This window comes from Arachis hypogaea, chromosome 3, assembly GCF_003086295.3.
Source record: "Arachis hypogaea cultivar Tifrunner chromosome 3, arahy.Tifrunner.gnm2.J5K5, whole genome shotgun sequence".
Taxonomy (NCBI): Eukaryota; Viridiplantae; Streptophyta; class Magnoliopsida; order Fabales; family Fabaceae; genus Arachis; species Arachis hypogaea.
This window is the reverse complement of record NC_092038.1, coordinates 37,139,647-37,154,726: the sequence shown is the minus strand read 5'-3', so window position 1 is coordinate 37,154,726 and position 15,080 is coordinate 37,139,647. Positions and strand designations below refer to the sequence as shown.

General features: G+C 36.9%; 2 protein-coding genes across 2 annotated transcripts; one reads left to right on the top strand and one right to left on the bottom strand.

The window, feature by feature from the left end:
* Positions 1-1,555: 1,555 nt before the first annotated feature.
* On the bottom strand, positions 1,556-9,629 carry LOC112790291 (kinesin-like protein KIN-14C). The gene is made up of 18 exons (XM_072232813.1): positions 8,555-9,629; positions 8,282-8,439; positions 8,091-8,186; positions 7,804-8,005; positions 7,453-7,586; positions 7,291-7,374; positions 7,129-7,206; positions 6,941-7,036; positions 6,801-6,830; positions 6,377-6,715; positions 6,208-6,289; positions 6,008-6,103; positions 5,745-5,921; positions 5,558-5,664; positions 5,308-5,470; positions 4,339-5,185; positions 4,155-4,261; positions 1,556-4,055 (listed from the first exon to the last, which is right to left on the bottom strand). Exons 1-18 carry the CDS (start codon positions 8,673-8,675, stop codon positions 3,994-3,996), a joined length of 2,979 nt encoding a protein of 992 aa, XP_072088914.1. The 5' UTR covers positions 8,676-9,629; the 3' UTR covers positions 1,556-3,993.
* On the top strand, positions 1,673-3,112 carry LOC112790289 (uncharacterized). Its single transcript, XM_025832618.2, has 3 exons — positions 1,673-2,062; positions 2,145-2,193; positions 2,355-3,112. Exons 1-3 carry the CDS (start codon positions 1,944-1,946, stop codon positions 2,649-2,651), a joined length of 465 nt encoding a protein of 154 aa, XP_025688403.1. The 5' UTR covers positions 1,673-1,943; the 3' UTR covers positions 2,652-3,112.
* Positions 9,630-15,080: the final 5,451 nt, after the last annotated feature.

The following is a 15,080-nucleotide window of genomic DNA, read 5'->3' as shown; positions in this document are numbered from 1 at the left end:
TTACTCTTAGAGTTGAAGCTGTCTATGTATGTATTATTGTTTGATTTGATTTGACTTCTAGATTATGTATTCCTTTATTGATTCACTTCATTCTATGATTTATAGTATATTATAAATAAAAACTTGTAATTCTTCAGATGTTGTAATTCTTCAAACCTTGTAATATTGCCTTTCTGCTTTTGAATTTGTGTCCAACCCTAAACTCCACACTATTGTCTATGATGTAATTGTTCTCGCCCATATCAAAAAATGGAGTTTTCTTGTGCATTGCATCCAGATCGAATACATGATAATGATTGAGTACAACTGATAAGGCCGAAATTGGTTGCGGAATAGATAGAAGATACCAAACTAATGCGTCTACCGGGGTCTCCAGTACAAACTCCTCATCATCATCATTCTCAGAAGAATTATTATCGTTGCTATCGACAACATACTCATCATTAGACTCCTCACCATCCACATCCATGTCTACCGACTAGCACAATGCAGCAGTGATGGTGCAAGAGGTGGGTCATCCTAGACAAAATTCGAATAGTTAGATCCATCGCCACCAACATCACCAACATCCGCAGAAAGCTCCATCACTTATTCCGCCATAATTTTTTCGTGGATGTCAAAAATGAGGCACACATACTCATTGCCATGGAGGCAAAATAGATGAAACTGAAAAATCTCATTTTTTATTGGTGCTAGTAACCTATACCTAACTCTTCCAACCTTTTTTGACCCGCTAGTACTGATGTTCCTTAATATTAGATTATTTAGCTTAGACAAAGAATTTACTTTCTGCGTGCATAACAAAATAGGATTATCGCACTCAAATATCACTCTAGTGTCACTGTTTCTCATATGACAATTGCAATACATACTTACAACCACATATTTACTACTACTAGACATTTTTTCTTAAATTTTGAAGAAAAACAGAGAAAAAAAGAAGTAAAATATTTGTGGAGAATACAAATAGTTACATATCATTTTATAGCTGCTTGAAATTTGTCATACTATATCTCATTACAGTAAAAACATCATAACTTGCATTTATTTTGTTTACAGTGTAAACGAAATACGTATTGATCATTATCTCCCACATATCATGTGTGCAATCGTGATACATAGACTTCGTCAAGTGTCTTATCGATAAGTAATAGAATGGTAAAAAACATTATAAATTACCTATATTGATAAATAAAATATTTATTTTATTTATTTAAAAACTTGTTTAAGTAAATTTTTATGAGAAGAATTTTTTTAAGTTATTTAAAAAAATCTTTTAAAAAATAAAATAATTTTATTTTCAGATATTTTATGTAAACATATTTTTTCATCTAATAATTATATTTGGATATAACATAAAAATATTTATTTATTTATTATATTAAAAATATTTTTTTATGTAAATTTTACTTTTCTATTTTTTATTTTTATTATTAAAATTTTATCAAATATACTAAAAAATAGAAAATAATTTTTATTAAAAATATATTTTTCATATTTTAATGACATACAAACAAGTTTTTTATGAGTTACTTTAATAAAAAAAATTAAAATATATACATAAAATTAGATTTGATGAGCTTATATAAAGGAAGGAAATGAAAGGGAGATGTTGGTTGTAGATCGTAGTTAGAGGCACAATAAATGCATGCACGTTGTGATCAACACATCTAACTTGGAATCTAAGGACAATGCAATTAACACTTGCACCTGCATCTGCCTCAAGAGAAACCCAATCACAAAGGGCAAAACAGAGAAAACATGTCAAAAATACAGAAATGAGAGCATCAACAGCACGTGTGGTGTGAATCCTATCTCCCAATAAAGTCCCCTCTTCTTGCTCTTATCTCCCTTCCCCTATCTATCCATCTATCTTGTTCTTGTTCTCACGGTCTCAGATTCAGAGTACCTTCTTTCTTTCCTTCTCTCTCTGCCAAGTGAAGATGATGAATAGCTGCAGGTACCAACAGAGCTACGAGGACATGACTATGGGAATGGGAGGATCACTGCTTTGCCCTAAACCTCGTCGATTGCCTCTCTTCACCTGCCCCTCCCCCACCAGGTATGGTATCTCTATCTCCCCACCCTAAGATTAAACTAAATCTTCATTTTCTAAATTCTAACCGTCGCCTCAAATATTTCAGCTACCATTCACCTGCTCGAGCTGACCTTCTGGACATCATCCTCCCCAAGGTTAGCTTATTTCCTGCCTCAATCTTGAGATTCTGTGTTTCATTTATATGGTGAAATAAAGAGAGGGTTTCTTGATAGATCCACTAAATCAATCTTTAATCTGGTCATAGATTTTCTTATGTAGTGTTATTCCTTCTGATACCAAATATCTCTTCTTCCAGGGAGGCTGCTACCCAGAAAGAACCGGGGATCTGGTGGAAGTGGCGGCGGCGTCGCCACCGTTTTTCTGCGGATCTCCACCAAGCAGGGCCTCGAACCCTGTAATACAGGATGAACAATTTGGTAATAATGGGAATTTTAGTCCATTTACCATGCCATCCTCTTCTCCATCATCTTCATCGGCTCCGAGAAGCTGTGTTCCCATGAAATTTGGCCACGCTCCGGCTGCCGTCAGGATTGTAGGTTTTGAGTCTCTTAGCAGAGATAGGAGCAACTGCAGCATCTCTGCGGTAGCGTAAACCATTTTTGAAAGGTAGAGAACAAGAAAGGCGAAAAAGGGTGATTCCAATAGTCTAATAACCAGGAAGCAGAGAAAAGGTAGAGGATTTTAAATCAACCAAGTTGAAATTAGCAGAGGAGATTCTTTTTGTTTGTTTTTTTTGGAAAGAGGAGCTAATCTTTATTCAGTGTTGTTTAGTGTGAATTACATGTATATATTGGTCCATGAAAGTTTCTGTTTATTAGTAATGTCATGTATAAATGAGAAAAGGAGAGTTTTCATCTTCCTTGGATGAATAAGAAGAGGTCAATGCAGAGAGAAGAAGAAAAAGGGAAGCAAAATCCTTGTTCTTGTTCTTCTAGTTTCTTTTTCTCCCTTGTTAGGCTTTATGGAGACTCTGTAATTGGGCTGTGTCTGCGAGTCACGTCCTCCTACTTTTGTGATTGTAATTCGGAGGAAATTGAGAATTAATCTTTGAAATTTGTGTGTATATTATTATGCTTTTTGATTGTTTGGGAAAGTGTTGCCTGTTTGATATGATAACCTAACCTTAAAGAGTTGAGTTGTGTATACAAAGTAATCTACCACTGAAAAAGGTAAGAGCGCATATGATAATGGATTGTAGGGGGATTTGTCTTGTATTATAATGTAATGGATTTTCTGGAATGAGAGACGGGTAGGACGAGCCAGCTAGTGGGAATGTAATGCGCATGTGAGTATGTCGCAAACACAAGTAAAGCGTTTACGGCAACCGACAACAAGTGTGCATATTTTTGTTTCGATGGTTAGTGGTTGAGACATCATGAATTTAAATTTGGGCCCTCGTGACCTCAGTTTTGTTGATTAATTTGCAACTTGGAAGCTTATAATAATAATAAAATCCCTGAAATAAAGGACTCCAAACCCAGCTGGGATTCGCAAGATGGCAAAATTGTCAATTCAATAAACAAAAAAAAAAAAAAAACACAAAAACGAAACGAAAAGTATTGTAATTCGCTTGTCCAAGCATCTCATTTTTTTATTTTCTTTTAAGAAATGAGTGTACGATTCAAGAATGTAGTTATTGAAACGCCAATAATTGCGCTGTAGGACTCTCAGGATCAATGTGTTTGCAAAATTGTAAGAGAAGAGGTTTTCTCCAAGATCAAGGGTGCGCAGGTTGAGAATCGAACTTGTAAGTTATTTGTCACTCGTACCGTAGCATTTTATGCTTCCCGTTTAAAGTCGCCTCTGAATTAGTCAATGGAATATATGATTCACTACACTCTTGAGTGTTATAGATAGATATATATTTACAATTGCAATATGCGCGTAGGATAGTGAAAAAGAATATACATATAATGGTAACTAGCGTGTGGCTGTTACTGCCACCGTTTTGAACCTGGTTGTCTTAGGTGGCCAATACTGGCGCTTTTCCTTATACCTGAAATGAAATTTGTGAATAAAGTTGAGAGACAAGTATGCGAGGAAGAAAATGGAGAGTTGCAAGTTTAGTTTGAGACTTTGAGTTTGACATACCCACCTGGAGCTGGTGACATCTTAGGAGGGTCCCTTTGTGTTTTCGTGGGAGATGGGACTCGGACTGATGCTTTCTTCATCGATTGAACGCTTCTTTGTAATGTTTTCGGTCTGCATAATAAAACAAGAAGAAGTCAACACTATCATTTCTGAACTTGATATATATATAATTCTTTAGCACTACTCACTTGTCCATCTTATCTGATGATTTTGAGCTTTCAGAACCATAACCATAATCAGAATTATTGTTGGATCTTTCATCAAAGTCTGCATCTGTGTAACTCCAGCTTTCCCGAGGAGTTTTGTCTCCTCCAATAGAGGATTTCGTTCGTCGGAGGGATTCATCCCTCGGACTTCTGCTTGTGCTTGGTCTTTGGAGTTGCTTAAAGTGAAGTAATTGTAGCCGCTCAATCTCCTCGTCTTTTTTCGACACACTGTTCTTCAGAGAAGCCACCTGTTCCATTAATTCTTTCACATCCTTGCTCTCTTTATTACTTCGTGCAGCTCCTAACTCAATTCCAGAAACCCTTTCAGCAAACTTGAGAGTACTCATTGTTTCGGAATACGAATTTACGTCGGAGTTGATTTGGATAAACATGAGCGTCTTTGCGTGACCACCAAGAGAAGCTTGGAGTAGCTGAGTGAGCTTGCTGTTTCTATATGGCACATGAGAGCTCTTTTGGGAGAGGGAAAAGATCACATCTCCGAATGCAGACAGTGATTTGTTTATATGTTGTGCCTCCCTAAGCCTATCTCCGGTTACTTCAGACCGATCTACCCTTTCGCTTCCTGCCAAATCCACCAAATGAAGATTACCAACCAGTGTGGAACCCGAGTTCAAATCTTTCCCTCGAACATGAATCGTCACCACACTGTGTGAACGGCTACTTCTTTCATTCATTGCAGTAGCGCTTATGGCTCTATTTTTCAGTCCAATGTCCATTAGCTTAATCACATCTGAAGGCGCATTAACATGGAACATGCTTGCATCAGGCACTGCCAATCCCTCTGGCTGCGAGTGAGTAAGTATCCCAAGTGTGTGCAAATCAAGGAAACAACACTCGCGTAATAAATCAAAATATATATTATTTGCGTCTTCTTTTAAATATATATGCATATATATAAAGAAAAAGGATATCTTTGTCTAGGAGAATGATCATTTAATAACAAATCGCGCACTTGCTCATTGTATATCTCAACCATTTGTACTCCGATCTCATACTCAATGGAGCTCGTTCTACTTGTGGAAAGTCTGAAAAGATCATTCAGAGCCCGATAATTAACACCAAGATTCTCGCTAGTTGCTCCGGTTGGACCAGTCTAACAAAAGTTTCCATTGTATAGAATCAGAACGAAATTCCTTCAATTATGTAGCATTAAGTTAACATGTGCGGGGAAGGTTCATACCATTGTGTAAGTTTTCCCTGAACCAGTTTGACCGTAAGCAAATATGCATACATTATATCCATCAAGAACTGATCTTGTAAGTGCCTGTATGTCGGCGTATACATCCGCTGCATCATTCAAACAGTATCGATCATCAGAATGTGAACAATGCAACTCAATAGAAAACCCTGAGTATACAGAATTGAACCTTGAGTTGCCTCAGGCCCGAAAACCTTGTTAAATTTGAATGACCGGAGAGCATCTTTCCCTTGCTTAGTGGGATTTGCCACAACCAAATTATCCTCTCCAATGTGTTCTATAATGGACTGTTTTTCTTTGGCCCCAGCAGTAAATGGTTTAATGCGACAATACACTCTGATGTTTCCTGCATCCAAAAAGAAAGAAATTATGTGAATTCCCTATTCGCCTACATTGGATGATCCCTAATAAAAGTAGCAAAGATAATGGCACCTTTTAATTCTTGGATTTCATTGAACAATTTTCGATTTTCAGCCACAACAACCTGATAGTTCTCGGCTGCATGCGCCAGTGATTTAAGATTTACACCTGAGCGGTTTAAAATAAAATGATTAACAGCTTCTTGTTAACCAAAGTGTAAAATAAAATAGGAAGAGTGAGCGCTAACATGACATGGGAACAACAGAACATACCTAATTGATTACACTCCTCTGCATAAACCTTTTGCTCTTGCATAACATCTTGCTTAATGGACTCCCAAGATAATTTCATTTTCTGCAAGTTTTCAAAAATTTGCACACAAGATTATAATGCTTAGCATCGTGAATATCATATTTGACATTAACACATTTGTAAGCGTACCTCTAGGTTACTAGATTGAAAATTTACAACGTTTAGCATCTGGTTCTTTTTCATGTTCCACTTGTTATATTTTGAAACATAAGAAGACTCAAGCTCTTTACACTTATTGCGCCATTCTTCTAATTGCTGCTCATATGCTTTAGTTTTCTGTTCTATTTCTGCTTTAGCTTCCATAGCCTCTACTTCTAATCGTGAGCATTTTAATTCAAGTGCTTTTTTTCTTGTTTCTAAATCTTCGGTCAATGCTGAAATTTCCAAAATTTTGTCCTCCTGCTTTTTCATGGACCTTTCAAAATCCCTGTCATCAGGCTTATTTTCTTCCACTGCGAACTTCTCAGCCTGCACTTAACACGAATATGCGAATGAAAACCTCTTTTCTAAGAGGTGTATATGTTGCTAATCACGCAAAGTAAGAAAACATTACTTTTCGCAGATGAAGCTGGCTAGCAATGATCTGTTATACAAAGTTCCCTCTGATAAATAGAAACTCTAACAAATTTGGAAAGAATTTAAAAGGGATACAGTTCTGACATAACGAGTACTAGACAGAGTTACTTATGATACCTCATCCTCTTCTATATTATTTCCAGTCGCAAGCGCCTCAAGTACTCTAATTCTGGATTGATACTTTTCTTCACGAACCTTGAAAAGATTGCTTTGCTGATGGCACAGGACAGGGCAAGAAAGTGATATGATGAAATCAATGCAGAAAGAAAAACAAGTCAAAGTAGTAATGAGTGTATTTGGCATACAGTTCTTGAATGTTCTGCTTGGGCTGACATGCGGCGCTCAAGCTCCTGGGAAACTTTTCTCAACAAGCAGGCGACGCGCTGAATAAGAATCATAAATATTAATGAATGAACGAAACGAGCGATGTGCAACACAAACCAGAAATCTGTTAAGGCCATACATACATAAGGCATTTCACCATTTCGTTTTTCAACGGTTTCTTCAAGAATACCATTCACAACACCCAGAAGTGACTGAGTTGGTGCATTCTGCAACATCAGATACTGCAACATATGAATGATGTTGTATTACATTCATACCAACGTGCAAATGTGGATTGAACTCACGTCTAAACTGACTGATTTGACCATTTCTGATATTTTTGTTGGAGAAAGATCTGCATAACTTTCTTCTTTCCCTTGAAACACCTCAAACCCCTCGTGGAACTTGTGACCCTGGTGCAGTAATGAAGTTGGTGACTCTGCAATGAGTAACACTTGATGAATTGCAGGATAGCAGATACATATCTCAGGATGGAGACTCATGTATAGTTATCTTAATGTGAAGTTAATAGCTAAGAACCATTAGACAATTTGATATATTTGACTAAAACTGCTATCTAACAGTTTTCAACTATCAAATTTATGCGAAGACAACTGCATGCAAGTTTTATGTCTTAGGAGATATGTTTTTTCCACCTGTCAAGAATGGGCTACTCAGGGAACGATGGTGCTTTGTGGTCGTCTCGAATGATGGTGGAAATGGAACACTGGGAGCTGTAATCCCGTGAGGGCTTCCTACTTTGGAATTAGTGGTAGAAGAATTGTTATCCCAGAAAACATTCTGCAAACTCTTTGCTCGGAGTGATAACAAGCAATCCACAACGACCTTCATGGATCCCTACACAAATACCAATTACATCAACATTTATGCTGTCCTGTATATAAGATCTATGCTAAGAAGTGAGAATGCAGGTGTCTTATACCTTCTCCAGGTCTGATATTGAAAACTGAGGCAATCCCAATCCATCCATAGCTTTCAGAAACGATTTTAGATTTTCTTCATGATCAAATTCACTAACCTACAAAAGGGAAGCTAAGCCAAACTGAGAGAGAGGTAACATCTAAAATCAATAGTTAATGCTAATTAATTCCCGCTTAAAAAAATTAGTATTACCACCGGGACGGAACCTGGGCGAAGCTTGTTCAGTATCTGACACAAAACGATACCATCCCTCAAGCATGCTCTTAAGACATCGTCCGTGATATTTATCGGTAAGTTCAGTGAAGGAAGAAGGGTAGATATCCATTGAACCAAAAGCAATCGATGTTTCGCTGAAAATAATTAATAATGTTCAAGTAATAAAACCCTTGAGCTGAGGAGTACATCAAATGCAAATTATTAGTAATTACTAAGAAGGGGTTAAGTCCCATCTTCCATCGATCATACCTTCAACCTCGCCATGAATAGAGACTATAAAACCATTTTTACAAATTCCAGTAGAAATGGGCTTTGGGCTGCCCATTTCTTTGGATTCTGTATTGTGGTTCTCTGATGTGGAATTATTCATTACTAGCTATGTCCCTGGAGGAACAATCAACCTCAGATTTTCATTGAGCCATGTTTCAACCAAATTCGCAAGGAATCGTCACATTTCCTGTAAAGCTCTCCAAAGCTGAAATTAATATCCAATCCATCCCGAACCGAAGTTGAAGTTAGAACTTAGAATCACGGTAGTGTAAACTAATTATATCACAGAATGCAACGCAATGTAAACAAGACAAACTATCTAATAGAGGGCATTTTATCAATCAATCAAATAAGCAGATCGAGGGCCAGAAAATGTGTCATCTATTTAACAGAAAAAGCAAAAATCTTAATGCAACTATAATTAATTGGATTGAGGGATGAGCACATGCCATCATCTTCCCAAAGAAGAAATATTGAGAAGCTGGTCACGGAAGGCCGGTGCTGAAGAAAACAAATTTATTGTGCATGCGATATGGATGCCGAAATCCAACGCTGCATGTTAAATTTCAAAGATTTCATTATAACTTTAATTTAATTTTCATAACAATTTCTCATTGCCATTTAACAGGATCCCGGAGAACCAAAAAGCAAGAGGAAAAAAAAAGAAGAGAAGAGAGTCAAAAGAGGAGATCGAGTCCATTCAATTACCAGATTTTTACAAATTAATTCATCACATATATTTTTTTTTTTGTTATCTATTGTTGAGGAATGTTACGTGCGTTACGTTGGTGGGAAAGTGCGAAAAGAGAGAGCGGGAAAGAGAAGATCAGAATAGTGGCGGGAGAATAGGCGAGGAAGTCTCTCTCTGTACCAGCGCCACACAACCAACCGCCAAACCACGCAACTTATACACGCATGCCACGTGTCAAACGCTACTTTTCTGTTGTCGTTGCTAAGACCTTCTTCCTTTCCTCAAAGAAACAGTCTTCGATCTTAGACTCCATTCTTACTTGCTATTTTAACGAGTCATATGCAGAAATAAAAAAAAAGAGTATACCAAAAAAAAAAAAAAGAAAAAAACTGTTAATGCCTTTTATTGAGTCATGTGAATGCACATCTTATTTTGTATATACTATGTACTATATCATAATTCATAATCTTGGACATATGGACATTTCGTCTTCTGTTTGTTTCATTCTTTATTCTTTTTGGTTAACATTCTATCTGTTGTTAGCCAAATATATTTTCTTTTCAACTGTTTAACTTTCATGAAATTATAACAGAATTTCTACAAATAAGTAATAATACAAGAATTTAAAAGAGTTTTACATATATAAGTAATTAATTTTTGAGAAATTCTTCATATACAAGCGTTTTTACATACAAGTCATACAAGTCATTTATTTCTTCTTCTTTTTCTTTCTCCATGCCTCCTCTTTTTCTTCTCCTTCTCCTTTTTTTCCGTGCCTCTTCTTCTTCTTTTCCGTGCCTCTTCTTCTTCTTCATCTTCTTCGTTTTTGAAGTGTTTCATCTTCATCATCGTGTTTCTCCTCGTTCTTTTTGACTGCACGTTTTTCATCTTCTTCCTCCTTATCTTCTGTACCTTCTTCTTCTTCTTCTTCTTCTTATACGTTCTTCTTCCTCTTCTTCTTCTTCTTCTTCTTCTTCTTTTCTTTCGTTTCTTGCCTTCTCTTTCTTCTTCTTCATTTACGTGCTTTTCTCTCTGTTTTCTTTCTTCGTTATTCTCGATTTCCATTATTTTTTGACATCAAGCTTTGAAATCGTTTTTGAAGAAGAAGAAGCAGCAGAAGATGATGAGAAAAAAGAGAAAGAGTTCTAAATTATGCATAAGGTGTACTTCAACGAATTTTGGGTGTTCTTAAATTCTTTGGGTGTATTTTCATAATCCTTTTGGTGTATTTCTGTAATCCTTTGGGTGTATTTCTATAATCGTTTAGGTGAATTCCTATAACCGTTTGGGTGTATTTCTGTAATCCTTTGGGTGTATTTCTGTAATCGTTTGGGTGTATTTCTGAAGTTCCATTATCTTCAAAACGATTTCAAAGCTTGATTCCAGAAACCATGAAAATCGAAAAAAAAACGAAGCAAGAATATCAGTGATAAACGCAGATAAAACAACGAATGAAAAGGCAAAAAGAGAACGCACGAAGGAGATCAAATTTGGCAAGAAACACGTTTTCATGGAGGAAGAAGAAGAAGAGTAGGAGAAGAAGAATGAGAAGAAGAATGAAGAGGAGGAGGAGAAGGAGGAACGCAAAACACGCCATGAAAATCGTATATGGGTCAGCGTGCTTTTTGTTAAGTTTCTCCTAACTTATATGACTTGTAAACCAAATTACTTGTATGTGTAGCACTCCTTTTAAATTTTATATTTAAAACTAAAAAATTATCTAACCATATAAATATGATTTGTTTTTGTGACTAACCGTATAAATATGATTAGTTCACCGTATAAAATTTTTTACGCTGCATTAAAATTAAGTTCATAATGCAATATATTACAGTGATTTTTTGATATTCCATCGAATTGACATTCATCAACAGCCTAAAGTTTGGGGATTTTGTTCAAAATCTAAATTGAGAGTAGAATATACTCTCATCTTATAGGTACCAATCAAAGAAGCGGACCAAAAAAAAAGGGGTTTAAAGGCATTTTTATGAGCAAACATTGTAAAGAAATATGTTGAATACATATACATCTTATGCTGAAATCTTATGTCGGCTTCACTCTGATCATTGTCCTATTTTATTAAGGTGCCATAGTATTTCTCAGCCAAAGGGAGATATGCCATTCCATTTCCAAGCTGCCTGGAGTACTCACCCTTCCTTCAAGCAAGTTGTACAAAATGCATAGAGTGGTAATAATCATAGTATCTTTACAAATTTAAATGCTGTTAAGCAAGGGTCCTTGGACTTTAATGCTAAGGTCTTTGGTAATATTTTTGCTAAGAAGAGGAATTTAGAGAATCGGATCAGCGCCATGCAAAAGAGGTTGGAGGTGACTGATGTTCTTTCATTAAGGATTAAAGAAAAGGAACTTAATGAAGATTATAACCGCATCTTGCTTCAAGAGGAGTTGTTTTGGTTTCAAAAGTCAAGAGAACAATGGGTGCGGTTTGGTGACAGAAACACCAAGTTCTTCCACCTTCAAACATTGGTTCGCAGGATATTTAATAAGATTAACGGGCTATTTATTTCTGATGGTTCTTGGTCTACAGATTCAGAAATTCTTCAACAAGAGGCCACTTCTTTATTTAAGAATCTCTTTTGTTCTACGGAGGAGGTAGAAGTGGATTGCTTGGGAGACGTTACTTTGCCTTGTCTTAGTGCTGAAGCTTGTGAGACACTTACTGCTCCAGTGACTCTTGCTGAGGTTAAAGCAGCAGTGTTTAGCACGAACTCCTTTAAGGCTCCAGGTTCGGATGGCTTTCAGACTTATTTCTTTAAGGAGTATTGGGAAATTGTAGGAGTGGATATTTGGCAGCTTGTGGAAAGTGCTTTCAGGGGTAATCTTATTGATATAAGAATCATGGAGATTTTTATTGTGCTTATCCCGAAGGTAGATGTTCCATCTTATTTCAAGGATTTTCGCCTATTAGTCTGTGTAATGTGGTCTATAAGGTCAGCACAAAGGTTCTTGTTAATCACCTTCGACCTTTCATGACAGAGATTATCGGTCCTCTTCAAGGTGGGTTTATCCTAGGGAGGGGCGCCCCCGACAATATAATCATTGCTCAAGAGATTCTACACTTCATGAAACAGACCAAGTCCCATAAAGAAACTCTTGCTTTCAAAATAGACTTGGAAAAAGCTTATGACAGGATTGATTGGCGGTTCCTAGAGCATACTTTGGGCAAGTTTGGTTTTCCTTCAACTACTATCAGATTAATTATGACTTGTGTTCGAGCTTCCTCGTTGACTTTATTATGGAATGGAAATAGATTAGACAGTTTTGCTCCTAGAAGAGGCATTCGACAGGGAAACCCCATGTCTTCCTACCTTTTTGTTTTATGTATGGAGCGCCTAACTGGGTACATTGCTAATCAGGTTGATTCGGGCCTTTGGGATCCAGTGGCAGTGACTAGGGGTGGTCCTAGAATTTCTCATCTCATGTTTGCAGACGATCTTCTTCTTTTTTGTAAAGCGCGAAAATCTCAGGTAGTATGTGTTATGCATGCCCTCCAAAGCTTCTGTAGAGCATCGGGGATGAAGATTAATTTGGACAAATCAAAGGCCATGTGCTCTAAGAATGTCAATAATAGAAGGAAGGAGCTTTCACTGGTGTCTCTTCTATCCGTTTTACCTAAGACTTGGGTAAATATCTTGGAGTTAATCTTCACCATGCCAGAGTTACTAGAGCCTCTTTTAATGGTATTGTGGATAAGATCAAAGGTAGGCTGGCTAACTGGAAGGGCAGACTTCTCAATAGAGCTGGCAAGCTTTGTCTCATTAATTCAGTAGCAGCTTCCATTCCAACTTATCGAATGCATGTATCTTTGTTCCCTTCCTCTGTATGTGATAAGATTACTTCTCTGGGGAAAGGAACAGTTGATGGAAGGGGTTTAAGTCTGACTAATTGGAATACAATTATCACCCCAAAGAAATTTGGTGGGCTTGGCATTAGAGATACGGCTTGCGCTAATGTTGCTCTGATAGGGAAGCTAATTTGGCAGCTCTTTAACTGTCCGGAGAAGCTTTGGGTCCAACTGATTTTTCATAAATACCTCAAAAAGTTTGATACTAGTCTCTTCATGCCTCCCAGAAATGCATCTCATGTATGGAGGAGTATTTGCAAGGCCTTTAATCTTTTAAGAGATGGTTTCACATGGAATATTGGTCCTCTTAACCAATCCTTTTGGTTTGGAAAATGGAGGATGGAAGGTCCCTTGGCCAAGGAAATGCCGTATGTTCATATTTCTGATTTTGAGTGTAATATCAGTGATTTTTGGGAGAACGGACAGTGGAAGCTTGAGAGGTGCCACACTCCCTTACCTGACCTTGTTAAACAGAGTATTCTTTCATATAATCCAGATTGTCAAATGGGTGAAGGGGCTGGTTGGAGGTGGTCAGCAACTCCTTCCAATATTTATTCTTCTAGAAATGGCTACTTGTGGCTTTGTAAGCGTGTTTTCGGTTGGGAGGAGCAGACCAATTGGCTTTGGTTACGGCAGACCCGAGTTCCCAAAAAGTACAAAATTTTCATTTGGCTATGTATTCATAATGCAATTCCCACAACTGCTTTTCAATTTCATAGAGGTTTGGGCAGCTCTGATTTGTGCCCTCGGTATAATGCTGAACCTGAAACGATTTCTCACTGTCTTCGTGAGTGCCCCAAGGCCAAAGCTATCTGGCATAGTTTGACTTTGGAAGTTCACGGTCAACAGTTAGATTGCTAGTTGCGCATTGGCATAAATTCCAATGCCTTCCTCTTCTCGGCGATTATTTGGTGGATTTGGATGGATCGTAACAATGATGTTTTTAATCCAGCTAATCCATGGAGAATGGGTAAGGTTATAGCTCTCATTCATGCTTCTCAGTTTGAACTTCATAAGTTCTTATCTATACATCATGTGTCTACTCCTTCTTATTTGCTACTTTCTTGGTCTCCTCCTACCCAATTTTCGGTTAAAGTAAACTGTGATGCTAGTATATTTGGCGAATCTGTTGGTTTTGGGTGTGTATGTGTGATTATAATGGCTTTTGGTTGCGCGGTTGTGCTGGTTCTTTACCACATGCTACTATTCTTCGAAGCGAGCTTTTTGCAATTTGGAGAAGGCTAATTCTAGCATGAAAAGTTGGTTTTAGAGAGGTCACTTGCGAGACGGATTATTTGGATGCTTTTATCCTTGTTAATGATAGAAACAACCAAGTGCCAAGTTTTGATAATGATTTGGTGACTAAAATCAAAGAGGTCTTACGCTGGAATTGGAGAGTAGAAGTCAATCTAATTCAAAGAGATGCCAACCAAGTTGCTGATGCTTTAGCTAAATATGCAGCATCTAATTGCATACAGCAATTGGAATAGAATGAGCCTTGGGAAGATTTAAAAGTGTTGTTGCAACGGGACTACATCCCTAGTGTTTAGTGTGTTTTCTTTGCTTCTTCTTATCCTTAGACACTAAAAAAAAATACTTTGAAAAGAAGGTTATTTCTATAGTAAAATTCCAATGTGTCATTCTTTATGTTCATTCTGAGTTTTTATTAAGATATCAATGTTTTCACTCTTCATTCATCATAACGCTTATTAACATACTACTCCTATATGAAACCATTCTCATTACACTTCACATCTCATGACCGTGTCAAGTTTTTCTATCCTATTTATAAGCTTGCTTTACATGTACACACTTTTCAGAAATTTCAATTTTTATAATTTTAAATTCAAATTCAAAATTAAGAAAGGAGATTTCTCCATTCTCTATTTCCAGTTTTTTCTCTTCCTCCTCAAAATTAAAAAAGAGATTCTCTCTATTATTTTTTTTTC

Bases quoted from the DNA above. Each gene is read 5' to 3' on its own strand.
- LOC112790289 (XM_025832618.2), top strand. From the start codon at position 1,944: ATGATGAATAGCTGCAGGTACCAACAGAGCTACGAGGACATGACTATG. The intron at 2,063-2,144 runs GTATGGTATCTC...CAAATATTTCAG, and splicing joins ACCTGCCCCTCCCCCACCAG to CTACCATTCACCTGCTCGAG. The intron at 2,194-2,354 runs GTTAGCTTATTT...CTCTTCTTCCAG, and splicing joins TGGACATCATCCTCCCCAAG to GGAGGCTGCTACCCAGAAAG.
- LOC112790291 (XM_072232813.1), bottom strand. From the start codon at position 8,675: ATGAATAATTCCACATCAGAGAACCACAATACAGAATCCAAAGAAATG. The intron at 8,187-8,281 runs GTAATACTAATT...TCCCTTTTGTAG, and splicing joins GCCCAGGTTCCGTCCCGGTG to GTTAGTGAATTTGATCATGA. The intron at 6,831-6,940 runs GTATCATAAGTA...TTTGTATAACAG, and splicing joins ATAATATAGAAGAGGATGAG to ATCATTGCTAGCCAGCTTCA.